The sequence below is a fragment of the Nuphar pumila genome, chromosome 3 (genome assembly GCF_984573655.1).
Source record: "Nuphar pumila chromosome 3, dmNupPumi1.hap1.1, whole genome shotgun sequence".
Taxonomy (NCBI): domain Eukaryota; kingdom Viridiplantae; phylum Streptophyta; class Magnoliopsida; order Nymphaeales; family Nymphaeaceae; genus Nuphar; species Nuphar pumila.
Window position 1 is genome coordinate 21,955,622 of NC_143251.1, and position 16,537 is coordinate 21,972,158.

The window sequence follows — 16,537 nt, forward strand, 5'->3', positions numbered from 1 at the left end:
TCCTAAAAGATGGTGCAGTAGTGACTTCTTAATTTCTCATATTGCTTCTTGTCATATCATTTGTTTAGCTGTCCTCGAAGACATATACAGTCGTTGCAATCTAGGGGTGAGAGGAAAGTAGCGGAGTGACTTATATGACACTTCTTTTGACCCCGTGCTACCATTTCTCCTTGTCTTTGGATTGAACCGAGGATGCCCACATGACGGACATGAGCTATTATTTTCTTGATCTTTGAAATATAACATGCAGTGATTTGGACAAGCATCTAACTTTTGATATCTCATACCTAGAGCATTGACCATAACCATCGCACGATAGAGATTTTTTGACAATTTCTCATCTTTGGGCAACATACTCTTCACAATAGAGCACATACGGTCAAAACATGATTGACTCAAATTATACTCTGACTTTAAATTCAGTAGTTGAAGAACTACAGACAAGAAAGTGTGACTTTCGCAACCATTCCACAGTGGCTTCTCAGCATCTCTAAGTAAGTCATAAAATCTACTAGTTGCATCGTTTGTTGCTTCTTCCTCTACTCCAGTTAGTGCATCACAATGTCTCATAGCAGAACCCATTTCTGGTCCTGCAACATCAAATATCAAATTCACATATGGATTATCGTGCACCACATCCACCCGTGCGTCAAAATTATTTCAAAATTCTTCACCATGAAGCGTCCAATTCTGATAACCACTAACAAAACTCTTCTTGTATAGGTGATGTCTAACGCCATGAGGTTCTACAAATTTATTGTTCTTACACATCGTGCAGGGGCATTTGATCCGACCGGTGAGATCCACTATACTGATACTTGCCGTTGTGAATTTAATAAAACTGTCAACAACATCCATATATTCATGCGACACCTCATTATCAATTAATTTACGGTACATCCATTCACGATTCGTAGACATTTTGTCCTATAATGTTACGAATATTATCATCACCAGTTAAAAGAGAATCATAATAATGCTATGATGAAAAAATATCTAATTAATCTATTAATTCTTGTTTGGTGATTGTTTATGAGCAATTTTTTTGTTTCAGTTAATGCATAAATTTTCTTTTCTTTTATAATACAAACATGCTTAACATAAAATCCAATTCTATGAACTATTATGCATGCATTGATAATTCAATATTTTCGTGGGTAACACCATCATATCATATTTACATACATCATGAGGATATTTAGAAATATGAAATCACATTCCATAAAATGATACATTCATGTGAAACATGTTTTTATGATATAATTTCACATGGAAGGCATAATCAAATGGAAATTAACATTGCATAATTTCACATGCAAGCATGGATAAAGTCACATCAAACATTGCAATACATTCAAATCATTCATATCAAAACAATATCAAACATGTATCTGCAGCAAATGCACTCTAATATCCCGCTAACTACTATCATGCCTAGCATGGAATCAGAACTCCAAAATAAGAACACTTATATTTTCATACATTAAAATCATGCTCAGCATGATCTCCAAACTCCATCAAAGCAGTCCTAGTTATCTAAAACTAAGTGAGTGTGTGAACAAAAAAGTGTTGCATCCAAGAAATTAAATAACATGTGATGCGCTTGAATCACTTACCATGGGTATTTACCGTTTTGAATTTTACTTGTTTATTTTCGCATAGCATTTTAAGCTGCATGTGATGTTTAACATTAAGCAACGCACATTTTGCTATGTTACGCACCAGCAATGAATATTACACTTGCCCGCCAAAGACAAAGACACAAGAAAGTACCAACCCATCAGAGCAAACACAACAATAAAGGGCAGATCCCTCTGCCATTGTTGCTTAAACAAGGACAGGGGGCGAGATTCCCCTGCCGAAAAGTACCAGCGGCAGGGGTGCGGGCCCCCCTGCCGGTCGAGCTAACACAACAGCAGGGGGGAGGATCCCCCTGCCGTTGTTGCTTAAACAAGTGCAGGGGGCTTCGCCCCCTGCAGGTAGATCCCCTTGCCACTGGAAAATACCATCGGCAGGGGGGCTCCTTCCCCTGTCGACCAAGCAAACAGAACGGCAAGGGGGGCAGATCTTCTTGTCGCCCTTGCTTAAACAAGGGCAAGGGGTCCGTCCCTCTGCCAGAAAATAACAACGGTAGGGTGGGCGAATCCCCTGCCGCCCTTTCTTAAACAAGGGCAGGGGGTCCGCCCCCTGCCAAAAAATAAGAGCGGCAGGAGGGTGATCCCCTACCGCCCTTGCTTAAACAAGGGTAGGGGGGTCCACTCCCTTGCCAAAAAATAACAGCGGCAGAGGAGGGGGGGGGGTCGATCCCATGTCGTTCTTGCTTAAACAAGGGCAGGGGGGTCCACCCCGCTGCCGAAAAATAACAGCGACAGAGGGAGCGGATCCCCTACTAGAAAATACCAGTGGCAAGGGGGCGGGTCCCCTACCGACAAGTTAGAAAGAGGGACAGAGGAGAGGCGTGGGTATGGGAGGCAAGCTCACCAACGTACTTTCCTGTCTGTGGGTCGTCAGAGGGCGGGGCGGTCGACGAAAGAGCAGGGGCGAAGATGGTCGGGGCGATCGCTGGAGAGCAGCATGAAGGCGGTGGATGAGGCAGTTGTCGAATAGCGGGAGGTGGCCGGGGCGGTCGTCAGAGAGAGGGAGGTGGCCGGGGCGGTCACCGGAGCGCGGTAGGTGGCCTGAGTGAGCAGCGCGGGGGCGGTCGATGGAATAGCAGGTGCGAAGAGGGCCAGGGTGATCGCCGGAGAAAGGGAGGTGACCGGGGCGGTCGTCGGAGAGCGGTAGGTGGCTGAGGCAAGTAGCGCGGATGAGAGAGAGAGAGAGAGAGATCAAACACAATTTCGTGCCCTAGATGGGCATTTTACATCAAATATTAGCGACAGATTAGCGAAGAAACAATTCTGTCGCCAACACCGATGCTAATTAGAGATGGAATAATATTCGTCGCTACGTTGTCGCTAAGTTTTGGTATATTTTGTAACAAAATAATATTTTTCGCTAATCCATTGCTAAGTTACAACGAATTAGTGATGGCTCATTTTCTCTCGCTAATCTGTTGCAAAATTGCGACGGATTATTTTTGTCGCTAATTGACATTTTTCTTGTAGTGTTAACTCTTTACTATGTCCTGTTTTTCAAGACAACCTAGCCATGAATTCATTAAAGCTAATGTTTTTATGGACCACTAAAGATCTCCAACTACGATCATCAGCGACACGGTAATGCATTTTAGCAGATACTGAAGTCATCTTAACTACCTAAATCAACCACATGAAATATACGTCTATTGAGAATAGAATACATGCAACAACCACTCTACAAAACCAACAACTCACATTAACACCTTGTGTATGGTCAACCCAAGCCCTAATACACATACACAAAAAAACCAAAAATCAAATAATAATGAACGAGCATCTTCAAAAAAATAAAAATATTATTTTTTTATGTGATAAAGTATCTTCAAAACAAATACAGATCTTCAAAACAAACATAGTATATTCTTTCAAAAAAAACCCTAAACTATATATGTAGAGGAGATTTTGGGGTCCACAGGTTGGGGATCACAAAAACTCACCTTTCAATCTAAGAAAAGAAGTTGATGGGAAGAATATCGCAGCCTCATCAAAATTACCGAAAAAGTCGTTAGAGATAAGAAAAACTCAAAAATTGTATGGAGGAGATTTTGAGGACCACAAGTTGGGGACCATGAAGAACCCTAGATTTTGTTCTTAAAAAGAAGCAAAAATTTTGAGATGTTGTTACCGGGTCGAAAATAACCCTGATCGGTACTAGCATCTCAATCACAGAAAAAAAAGGTGCATGTTTTAAATTTTAAAAGATATTTCATAGATTTTTTATACGATGTTATTTCATTTTTTATACAAAGTAACTCAAGTATTTACGTAATTTCTCAGTTCGAGTTAAAAAAAATCATAAAGCCCAACTAAAATAAAAAGACTCTTTTATTGAAAGAGTGAGCATGAAAATGCTTAAGACATAGAAGGGATCTCACCCCTATTTATACAAAAAGAGAAGGCTGAAAAAGGAGCCAAAAAGGGGGGGGCTCCCAAAGAGTCGTTGGGAGCACTGTTGGGGGGCCCAACGACTCTATTGTGGGCCCCCTTTTGGCATGAATCCAAGAATAAAAAAGATAAAAAAGAAAAAAGTGAAAAGAAAAGAAAGAAAAAAAGAATATTTAGAAAATACATTGTTTAATATGTGAAAAGACTATAATACCCCTATTGGGTATTATAGGCTTATACAGATGATTTAACACAACTAAACCCCTCAATAGTGGGACTGGAGCTGCTAATCAGATACATAATACAAGAACATTAAACATCTAAAATAAGTTTAAGAGGATGTCCAATTAGAGCACATGCAACACTACTCCTTATACATAACCAATTACCAATCAATTCCACCCCGCCCTGCTCCCCCTCAAACAAAAGGGAAAATCTCTCGTAGTTACATAGATCAGAAAAATAGACAATAAAAACTAACCTGAATCAACCAAACAACATTTGCACTATAAATCTCGTTGTTAACAAACCAGCTTGCTAATTGGTCCCATTCACTCTTTTTCCTCCCATAGATTGATATGCTATACTCAGCCATCTATGACATGTCAAATGAGATCGATTAATAATTACAATTTTCATTAGTATAATATGATTTCCTATTAGCAAAACAGATGTTTTAGAACTACTGGAGAATTAATAAAAAGGAAAACTACCCAAAAGATATTGAACATGTGCCAACACAAACATACTAGTATTCATGTGACTCATACTCAAAACTGAAGTGCATTTGATGACAAGAAACTATCAGTAAACAATTTATTAAGTCCATGATAGCATGTGATGTAATAATAGTTTGTCATGTAATCACAGAATAAAGCAACTAAAGAATTAACTGCCATGAACGTATGGTTATTTCACCACATACATTTAAGTTGTTACTCCCAGATAGAATCATCATGGTTTCCATGACAAGCCTCAAAGCAGGGTACTCCATGGTTTGAGACACACTTGAGCTGAAAGGCTCCCTAAGGTGCATGGCAATAAGTCAGTGGCAAAATCATTTTTCTAACATTATGAAAATGGTGAAATTTTTCACTCAATGCAATTCATTTTCTGTTGTTATATTGATTTTACAGTATGTTCTGAGGGCTTTATACTACTGTTAACATGGGGAAATTATAAAAAAACATAATGTCAATAGAAAATGAAAAAGTAAAAACTTACTGGAGCTTTAATCCAGTCTATATGAGACATAAATGGAAATACTTGGATTCTCAAAGCAGATTGAGGTTCTTGTTTGTGGTGAAAACATGTTTCAATTAAGGGAGTTTTGCTCACCATCATATGTGTCTTGCAATCTTTGCCTCAATGAACTTGAGACACTGATAAGTCAAAAGCATATCAGCCAACTACTAAAACCAAGGGTATCATCAAAGACACATGATCTATGAGTGCTTCAAGGAATACTGAGCAACTATCTGATATTCACAAACTTCCAGCCATGTTTCTGATATTTTCTCACTTCTTGTTGCCCATCCATAAGCAAACCAATTAAATGAGATGTTTCTTATTTGATATTCAAGATAAAAAGTCTTAGAAAAGAAAAACAGACACGAAAAATTGAATATGCTGCATATAGAAACATACTAAAAGCAACATTAGCAGCAAAAAAATACAGAACAATTGAGAACAAATAGAACAGTTTTAAGTACAAGCACGACCTGGTATTTGCTTGCTTCAAGATCAGACAACACTTTCTTTGTCAATTCAGCCAAAAAACGGCCTGAGAATGTGTTAAAACATCAATTATATATACATGTTTATACATACATACATATTAGGAAGAAAGAATTCTGATGACAAGACAATAGAACATGATACACGAAAACATATTTCAACTGGCAATAAATTTGCAAATATAAGAAAAAGGGATTCTTTCATCCAGTTGACTATATTATATGAACATATTCGACAGAGATACTGTTGAGATGTGTTTTGGATCTGGGTTTCATGCTCCAGTTCACGCTCTAGTTTATGTATTTTATTTCTTGATGTATATTTTTTTGTTTTACCCCTTTTTATGTATTGTTTTAATTGTTTGTTATCAGAGATAATTCTGTCATGTAACACTACACACTTATTATATGTTACACAGCCTATGTAGTCAAAAGCACTAGGCAGTGCCTAGTCGGTGGACCCCTAAAAAGACTAGGCGGGACTAGGCAAACTAGCTGGTACCTTAATTAAAAAAAATAATATATAAAAAATATGCAAATGAACTGCTAAAAATTAGTAAGCAATAGACAAAAAAAAATGTTGAATACTACAAAACCCACCCAAATATGAAAAACAATTGAATAAGCAAAGCAAACAACTATCAACAAATGCCAAATAATTTAAAAATAATCTAGTTTCTTAAAATAAAGTGCTAAACTAATTCAAACATGTATCCAACATAAAATTAATCAACAACAAATGCATGAAGCTATCGTCAAATGCAGAACCTGTAATAACCTCGATTTTTGACAATTATTTGTTTAAATTTATTTGAAAATAATGAGTATTTTTCTAAATTTGGGCCTGGGATCCAAATTTTGGATCCAGGACCCATAAAGGGATCTTTATGTATACTTATCTCGTATAAACTTATATGTATATATATAAGTGAAATAATTTAAATTAATTGAATTATTCACGTGATAACAAATTAAGATAGTGCGTAGATGGGTCCGGGATCCACCTTATGGATCCATATACCCATATATATATTTTAATATATATATATAATCATAAATAAATAAAATTATTTTTTAAGGAATAATATTAGTATAAAAACTAATTATTTAGGGTTGGATCTGTTGTTGGACCCAAAGGGATCCAACATGTGGATCCAGAACCCATCACGGATCCACGTTCCTTGTTGATCTAGCGCTACAGGGTCAACCTGGGACCACGCTAAAGGTGGATCCAGCGAAATCGCGGGTCGCGGGGCTCGGACCCGAACCCGACACTTTTTTTTTAAAGGGGCCCGATTACTTCTGCAGAGCATCAAGAAGGGAAGGGAGAGGAGGTTATGGAAGTCGTAACCAACCCCCTCCGATTTTCTCGGAAAAGAGGGGGACTTCGGCTCGTTAAAGAGGAGATGGAGGGGGAGTCTCGCTCTCTCACCTCTCATCTCTCATCTCTTCTTCCCACTTCGTCTCTCTCCCTCTCTCTCTGTCAGTGTGCGCACGCCGGAGGAAGGGGTTCTGTTGCCGGTGAACTCCGGCTACCCGCAACCATCACCGGCCTCCTCGAGCACCCCCTATCACGGCAGTGAGTGGAGCGACACCAGCTGGCCCTGCCCTCGCGACTGTAGCCTCCAATCACCAGAAAACTCACCGGAGAAAGGTACGGTGCTTCTCTTAAAATTGTGTGAGGAATCGAATATGGATTCGATTCCGTATACTGATTTGCGATGGGAATCTATGGAATGCCCTTAGAGGGTTGTTTCCCTTCAAGAACCTTGAGGAAAGGGCGGACCATGAATGGTTTCCCATGACCCTATTTACTCCCCTTCTTGCTCGCCTATTTTCCTTTCATTTGGTTGAAAAGGGAATTACTGTGTATGGAAATGAATTTACAAAAAAGGAAAACTGACTGTCTTTCTTGTTGAAATCTTGGTTGCTATCTAAATTAAATTTCGTTTGGGGTATCGTATTCTTGGAATTGTGTTCTTGGCACCTTTTTTGTGTTGTTTTTGTTTTCCAACAAGGAAAAACACAGGTTGGGCCATTAAGGTTTTGTGGGTAATGGCCGACCATGGAATGTCTCCCATGGCCCGAGTCTTTTTCCCCTCTTATTTCTTCGTCAAATTCTCGGTTCTTGTGTTTGAAAAGAAAATGTTGTGCATGCTAATGAAACCAACTGATCTTCTTTGTTGTTGAATTCTTGGATCAAATACATGATTCCAGACTTGATTTGTATTCGTTGTCTCCATTTGAGTATCGTATTCTTAAATGGGATGTACATGCATATGCGTAGATAAAAGGGCCATATAACGACCATGCTTGGATTGGGTCATCAAGAATCAGAAATTTGTTCCAATTGTCTATGATTGTTTCTTTATTGGCACTTACTGTCATACTGTGATATATCAAATATGAAGACAGATTTATTAGGTGCACAAGTATATCCTTGTGTGCAACCTATACACATGACAGTGTAAGATACGAAAGAGATGCAGTATGAGATTTTGGAAACCTAACTTGGGTTGCCATCAGATTTACATAAGAATTGTTCATTTACCAGTGGTTCTAGAATAATAAGGCAATGAGGGTGTAACAGGAAACTGCACACATGAGTGAACTATACTTTTTGCAGTCCCATTCATATTCGGTGTAGTGTGTAAATTGGGCGCATTTGTCATGTTGGCTTATTGAATTTTTGGTTTGTTTTCAAAAGCTTATTGAGAATTGACTGCCTTCGTTGATGTGTTTTAAGTTACCCATTTACAGAAATCTTGGATATTTTCACTGATATTTCAGGTTGCTCATTGACAGAATCTTGAATGTGTGCACAATACTTTCGTTAGGTTGTCTATTGATAGAAGTTGGAATATCTTCACTTATATGTTCAGGTTTCACATTGACAGAATCTTGGACATCAACCTAATATCCTATAGCCTGAAGATTATAAGCATATGATTACATGTTGACCGATATGAATCAATTTTTGTTGGTCCATATTTAATAGATGTTGTGTGTGATCTAAATTCTGATCTGAACAAAAGAAAAGTTTTGGAACCTACCTATCCCTATGTGTATGTCAAGAATCCCAGACTTTGGGACTATGCTGGAATGTTTAGCTAAAAGGATGGGGGTCCGGGATTGGTAAGCCCGACCATCTTCCCTAGCATATGCCAAAGCTTACACTTATGCTCAGTAATTATGTAAATGTTATTTTTGCATTTCATGATACTGGTTGTGTAATCATGAATGTGAGCATGACTCAGTTAATGATATTTCTTCTTGAGCATGTATATTTGATGAATATGTGAAATTTTACATGTACACTCACACACTCAAAAGAGATATGCATTAGTTAATACACGTATATGATGTAGGTACCACACAATAAAAATGCATATAATTGAGAAATGACATGCATATGGTTGGGTTATATTTGCATGAATGCACATGCTTTTGGCACTTTGGCCTAGTGTTATGAATGAAACACCACTTTGGTTTTATTATGTGATGCATCAATGGCCTAAATGGACATCACCGACCTAGAGAGTCGTGGGTTTAGTTTCTTTTCACATATATTTTTTACTGCATCACTTAACCACATAAGTTGGTATGACACACTACTACACTGTTCTAGTTGTCCTCACGGACTGGAGTCCCGTAAGGGTCCCCACGAGGGAGGATGCGGGTGTTCACTTTACTTTTGCATATGGTGTTGCAGACTTAAAGAATTGACTTTAAAAAAATATATAAGAAATAAGAACAGTGTAATATATTGTAACTCCCCAAAATTTTAACCCAGATTTTTGAGGATATTTTTTTTTTAGTGAAAACAAATAAAAATCCCAAGGTTAAGCATTCCAGAATGGTACAGGAAGGTAAAAGCAAACCACACCATTTATTTTTATTCCAGTAATAATAGAATCAAATATCAGAGTTTCAACATTATGAGTCTAAAACAAAATCACATCTGAAAGTGAGTAGGACCTCCCAGGAACAAGTAAATCAAGTATTGATCGATGCATCATCCCACAATCGCTCATAAACTCTACTCTTCACCTGAAAATTGATAAATTATAGGAATTAGACTACAACTGTCTAAGTAGGAATTTCAGTAACCTTTCTTGTAGATATATCATGTGTTAAATATGTGATGTGGGTGTCGTGGGTGATTTTCAGCATATATAAGATGAAATAAAGAAAGCTCTACAATAACAGTAACATTTATATCAGTTAACTAACAACCACAACATTTGTAGGAATAACATTTGGTTACATATCAACATGATTTAAACAATCTCATATATTATAATTTCTAAATTATACTGCAGGTAAAGAATTACATTCAGGAAGGAATATTAAACTGTAACTACATGTTTCAATCCTACTACTCAGTGTGATACCTAAATTGCACTAATTAATGTTTATCTTTATTTATCCCGTGGGTACACGCGGGCCGAGTCACCCGTAACGGAAGAGAACATTCGGGGGTTTATTATTCAAGGGTGTTTTATGAACCTGAACGTTCTAACCGAAACTGTAATTCCTAAGGGAGCAGCCAGTGACCGAGAGAACCTCCCAAAGTCCAAAACCAAAACAGGATGCATCTCTAACTTCTGCAGAAGTACAAAAAGCTATCACCTAGGACATATTGGTAGTCTGGGTCCTCCAACTCCAAGAACTAAGGACCAACGAGTTATTTTAGCTTGAAACAAACAAACGCATGTCCCCAAAGTTTTGTACCACCTACCCTTTCCAAAGTAAGTCTGAATCTGAGTGGGTGGATCTTTTATTTCTTTAGTTTACCCCAAAGCACAGGGGCCTTGCCCCAAACTGCTGCCTACTATCATATTAGTAGGTCCCAACCTTAGTTGTTTTATCAAGACATACCCATCCCAAATTTTCTTTTCATATTGATTATACAAACCCACTCAGAGTGCTCCGGTACCTTTAAACCAGTCAAACACAAATTAATATTTATGTAAGTGTTAACCTCTTAAACACGAGAGCCATGGTGAAAACCTTCAAGTACCAGGCTTGGCGATTCATGTGCTAGCATTAACCATAACAATTACACATAAGGGAAAATTATCCTTATTCATCTATCACTACCATGGTTTACTTAACCTAAAGAAGTGGCTTTCTTTGTCACGAACATCATTAACTTAGCTCTGTCATTTATAAGCATCAATGGAGATATAAAATTTAGTGAAATGATGATTGTCACATTCACAAACCCACTATTGATAATTCATTAATGCTAGAGTGAATTTTCATGCATATTGTTTACAAAATGTTATAGGCGAAGCAGGTGTCTCATAACTATCTTGAAATGTTTACAATTAGTTGGAACTAACATATGCTGTCTATATATACCACATGTAAAAACATAGCATTTTGATGTATGTCACAATATAGGCACATCTAGTACATTCTGTAAGGTCCATGGCTTATTAAAGTAGTTGAGTATATCTCACCATGTAAGCTCCAATGTTGGTAGTTTTCTACTTTCAGGATTCAGAGTACTGTGTTTATTGCTGTAGTTGTATATTTCATCATTTTCAGTCAAAATTTGAGAAGCCTTTGACCCATATATGCATACGTTTGCTGATATATATATTCTAGCTTAACCGTGGAGCTCTCTTCCGTGACACAAACGCCCCCCTTGAAGGTTGTTGATATGTGTGAGAACTGATGATTTAGTTTCGTGGGCGTCTCTTTTTTCCTTAAAATATATATGCCATATGCTACGCTTGAGAATCTGATTAGATCCAGGTAAAAAAAAACTGTCCGAATCAAAACTTGTTTGTATAACTGACCTGATTTCATTATGAGGATTCAGTTTTTTATATCAAACGACATTAATTGGATTCGGGTTGGTCAGATATCCAACCCAAACCCAAACTGCTGACATCCCAACCTAACCGGCAAACGGGCGAGGGTTTCAGGCAAGAATAAAGCTCCAACTAAATGGAGCGAGGGCCATTTGTTAGTCGGGTTTAAAGGGCCTTGCCTGAACTCAACAGTAGCTGGGTTGAGCTTTTTAATGAGCATCGATTTAGGCAAAGCAGATCCAGTGTTTGTGCTAGAACACATTGTAAGGTGTTGGTACCAACTAGGGAGCCAGGGATTGACATCAACCCAAGCCATGATCTCAGCCTCAAACTGAAATTGGAAATACAGTTGGCAAAACCCTTAATGTCCCCCTTGACACCAGGGAGTAAACCCAGCTTCAACCTTGCGGCAAGGGACGCCACCAGCAGGTTTCTAACTTGTGACTTCCTGTCAACTTGGTGACATTCACAAGTCGCCTCTACCAGATGAGTGGAGGGCGTAAGATGAATGCCACTGTTATACTAGGGGTTGCACTATCTTAACATGAGCCCGATCGTTGAACTTTCTAATACAAACAAAACCACTAATTTAAAATATCCAAACTGCCATGATTCACCTCAGATATGGAAATTCAGAGTTACAATCTCAAAAATTAAGTGCACAAAATTAAAGAACAAGGCCTCACCCTCATCCCAATGATCTGCCAAACTAACTTTCATTCTTTCAAATCCTAGCCACACCAGATCAGCCTGTTGATTTATTTGCTAGATTAAGTTAATAACCTTTTAAAAAAGAAAAAATGTAAGTTAAAAATTTGCTAACTTATAGACAAGTTCATAATGAAATGTCTGACCAGAGGCCAGCTAATGTGCCATTGGTAAACCCCCCCCCCCCTAGACCAGAAAAAAAGAAAAAGGAAAAACCAGACTGATAACAAGAGGAAGCGTCTCACATCCGGAACCCAGCAAAGAGTTTGTATTTTCTTGATCTTATTCTGAACGAGAAACAGAGGATCACTAATAACGAAAACTTCACAAAGAACCTCCAAAAGCTTATTTGAATCTTACACTGACGACACTGTATACTATAGGTTTTATGTACATATACAACAAGTGCGAGTCCAACAACAGAATAATGGGCTATTGATACAGTGAACAGGAGGATCGCTCCTGAGCCCCACAAAATCAATAGCGTAGCTATAGCTAGAACCATTATTAACTACAAGCAATATTAAACTGAAAAATAACTGGAGCGATCAGAGTGTTCACTGCATCATATATACATTCTTGTGCATCGAAAAAGAGGCCATCTGAATTCAAAGGATCACAAGAATGAAGTGTCATTCTCTTCTCCATCATCAGTGAGCAACCAACTCAGGTATTCATTCCCATTATCCAGCACCGAGCTCAAGTCCCGGGAAATGACTCTTTTGGTCAACAGAGTCTCTACCGTGACAGCCTCCCTCTTCCTTCCACCTCTAGGTTTTGATAGGAACCTCTCATCAGATTCCACAAAATCCTCCTGTAGGGATCACAAGCACGATTACAGATTCAATATAGGGAGTAATCATAGTACACGCTGATGATGCTGAACTAGTGAAATACACTGAACGTATGAAAAGCACTTGTAAACAATTTTCATTCAATGCAACACAATTGGAATGAATGAAATAACAGAAAAGAGAGCTCTGAAGCGATGATGATGCCAAACATCATCTTGGCACTAGAAAATCTTACGGCAGTTCATGTTTGGGGATTAGATATTCAATACATTTGGCAGTCACTAGGTCTAACAACAAATTCTCAGCAAGTTATCAATTTGTTCATCCAACTCAGAAAATGGCTAGTCAACTACAGTTTCAAATGTAGCAACACAAGAAAGAGAAGGTTTTATCCAAATAAACACTTGATGCTAAAAAGTTATTTAACTTATTTCCAAAGAAAAAAATGGATAAGAATGAACAAATTGTCCTGGACTGTGACAAGCAGAAAGAAATTAGCACACTTACATGTGTATGATCACGGAAGTGGGTTTGCTCATGGTTTTGCCTCACATGCTTGTATGCGAATTTGAGTCCACAACCATTAACTCTGCAGGAAAACCGCCTTTCCTCGAGGTGGATAGCCTTTACATGTTGCTTGAGATTGGATGTCTGCAAGTGCATTAAAAATAAAATAAAAAATGTTACCATCATTCCTTTCACAAAGAAAATATTTTGTTCAATTTTAAAAAATAAAAGGTTGAAGGTTAGCACTGTATGGTACTGTACATTTGAATAAGAGTGATGACAATTCCTTGCAGTGCACTTGATCCTGTCCACAACCTTTTCTGAACTATGGCTACACATGTGGCGCTTAATGTTTTTCTTCAGCTGTTCCGACCCACATATTTCACAAGGGATATAACGATGACTTGATTGGATATGTTCCTTGAGGCATTCAGTGTTGGAGAAGTACTGCCCACAGCCAGGCTCAGTACAGACAACCTGGGCATACTCCAAATTCACTACAAATATGAATATAAACAATATTTGTAAACAGAAAGCTATATATTTTCAAGGAACAGGCCGATAACTATTCTCTAGAAAACAAACCAATAAACCGATTCACAAAAAAAGAAAGTACAAAAACATCACGTATTTGGACACATACATCAAACACCAGGAGAACCTAACAAGGCAATACCAAGATTAGGAAATTTCTGCACGATATTCTCCAATTATATAATATAACATCATCTAAGAGACGGATAATGTATGGTCCCAAGCTGCTTCATATTAGGAGCTTAAGCATTAAGATTTTATCCACCCAAAAAATGGGAAGATTGAAGATAGAAACTGAGTTACTGAAGGCTCAAGCAATAAGCTTAGCATGTGAATCCAAATGTTTCTTCAACTTAGATGCATACTTGAATATCTTCCCACAACCACTTTCATGGCAAACATGCTGCTTTGTCTGTTGAGGTGGAGACTCATCACTGTGTAGCTCTTCCACATGCCGTTTCATATTGGCCTGCATGCTAAACCTTTGGTTGCAGTTCTCCACAGGGCATACAAACGTTTTTCCTTCATGTGTCAAAAGATGGCGGGTCAAGTGATCTTTCCTTCTGTAACTGCAGTGACAGCCATCTACAGGGCAAGCAAAGGGACGCTGGAAGAAGCACAAAACAACAGAGTTCCCTGTCAACATTAGGTTTCAATCTGATGGCACAGATCAGCGTGTGCTTCTTAGATGTAAGAGATCATCTTGATATTACTGGATGTCAACGTAAATTGGTGGTAGTTTACACATGCAAGAAAACTACCATATAAAACAGAACAGATCGTATTGGATGCAGTAACATCTAATCATTGTTTCCCCTTAGAAATCTATATGACAAGGTGAAGGCATAGAACTATAGAAGTGCATAGAACATATAGGAAGGAACAGAATGAAATGCATGAGCAACTTTCAACAAACCTGAAACGACAACGTGAACAAGGCGGGAAAATCATACAGCTTGATGGAGCTTCTCAGGAGGTCACCCACCCTGGTACTGGTCCATTCAAGATCAAAATCACCACCTTCGCATTTTGGAGTTCTTTATATGGGATCCAATGCTTCACGCTTGCAGCAAGTTTTTCCATTCATCAAATTATTCTCGATAAATCCACTAAACAGCAATACAACCCAAATGCTAACCTGAAATGCATAACAGAACGGTAAATTTTGGGTACTCTTAGGAGATTATTATTTTTCCTTTCAATATAGTCCCCTTAGCAGAAAATGCAGTACCTATGGTATATTGTACAATACAGATTAAAGAAACCATCTGTTTGCAGACTAATCCCTTCATAAATTTAGACAAAATAAATAATCACTTCCACCAAAGTACTCACTGAAGCTAAGTCAGCCCTAGGGTAGGCAACATCAGACATATGAAGGCATGAAATTTAAATGGTTTCACATTTTTTGTCCTCATGGCAAGTGGTCATGTATAGACAATAAACCGTTATACCCAATTTTAGCAAAATATAACATATAGAATCTCAGCAAACGTTAAAATTATATTCCACTAAATCAAGATTTACACAGCCTAATGTCGTTTCCTTGTGAGGACTTCTATGACCACAATCCACATCTTACAGTAACAGATGGCGATTTACTTGCGGTAACATAATCAAAAGAAAACCAACAAGATATCATGCACGAGATTGATTCTTACAAAGTGGTTTGCCATCAAATAACTTTTGTCAAATCATACTCAGAAGAGATGTGAACAATGATGTACCTCGAGAGAATGGCTCTGCAAATGCTGTTTGAGATAAGCAGGCTTGGTGAAGCTCGCCCCACACTCCGTGCAAGTTGTTTGCAAGTGCTTCTGTTCTTTTTCTTCTTCTTCATCGTGTTTCTTTTTTTCCATTTCATCCTGCACATAAAATCAACAAGTTAAATCACACACACATATAAAGCGGGGAGGGGAACCATAAGAAGAAGAGAGAAGAAGAGCAAAGGGATTTACCTTGTGATGAGAGAGGACGTGGGAAGCAATTAAAACTTTCTTCGATCTATAGATCCCGCAGAACTCACAGTAATAACGCCTAATATCCCTAACCACACCAACCTCTCCTCCTTCCCCTTCCCCTTCCTCTTCTCTTTCTCCCTTTCCTTCTCCTTGTGCTTCTTCAGTCTTACGCTTCATCTCGGCTGTAACGCCCAAAAAATCCAGAACTTGTAACTTTTAGAATAGTTTAGAAAGCTTTAAAATCATACAATAATTAGAGTTTAAATAGTACTTCAGCGGAAAATGATATTTTTAAAACCACAAGTCAATGAACCTTGAGCGCATTACAACGTAAACTTTCTTTGTTGAATCTCGCACAACTATTGAAATCAAATGGTTTAGAAATGAAGTTTCAATAATTGAGAATTTGTTCATGGGATTTTGCAACTCATTATATTTGTTGAAACC

The 16,537-nt window shown here is 38.1% G+C and overlaps 1 protein-coding gene and 1 pseudogene across 2 annotated transcripts; both read right to left on the minus strand.

Annotated features, from left to right (window-relative positions):
- Positions 1-12,642: 12,642 nt before the first annotated feature.
- LOC149842257 (transcription factor IIIA-like) lies at positions 12,643-14,086 on the minus strand. The gene is made up of 3 exons (XM_090001342.1): positions 13,857-14,086; positions 13,596-13,739; positions 12,643-13,108 (listed from the first exon to the last, which is right to left on the minus strand). The coding sequence occupies exons 1-3, from the start codon at positions 13,932-13,934 to the stop codon at positions 12,911-12,913; spliced, it is 420 nt and encodes a 139-aa protein (XP_089857468.1). The 5' UTR covers positions 13,935-14,086; the 3' UTR covers positions 12,643-12,910.
- Positions 14,087-14,439: 353 nt separating this feature from the next.
- LOC149842258 (transcription factor IIIA pseudogene) lies at positions 14,440-16,267 on the minus strand (annotated as a pseudogene). The gene is made up of 3 exons (XR_016430972.1): positions 16,088-16,267; positions 15,857-15,994; positions 14,440-14,736 (listed from the first exon to the last, which is right to left on the minus strand). The product of XR_016430972.1 is annotated as a transcription factor IIIA pseudogene (transcript).
- Positions 16,268-16,537: the final 270 nt, after the last annotated feature.

Bases quoted from the DNA above. Each gene is read 5' to 3' on its own strand.
- LOC149842257 (XM_090001342.1), bottom strand. From the start codon at position 13,934: ATGTGTAGCCATAGTTCAGAAAAGGTTGTGGACAGGATCAAGTGCACT. The intron at 13,740-13,856 runs GTACAGTACCAT...ATGCACTTGCAG, and splicing joins GTCATCACTCTTATTCAAAT to ACATCCAATCTCAAGCAACA. The intron at 13,109-13,595 runs GTAAGTGTGCTA...TGATCCCTACAG, and splicing joins ACTTCCGTGATCATACACAT to GAGGATTTTGTGGAATCTGA.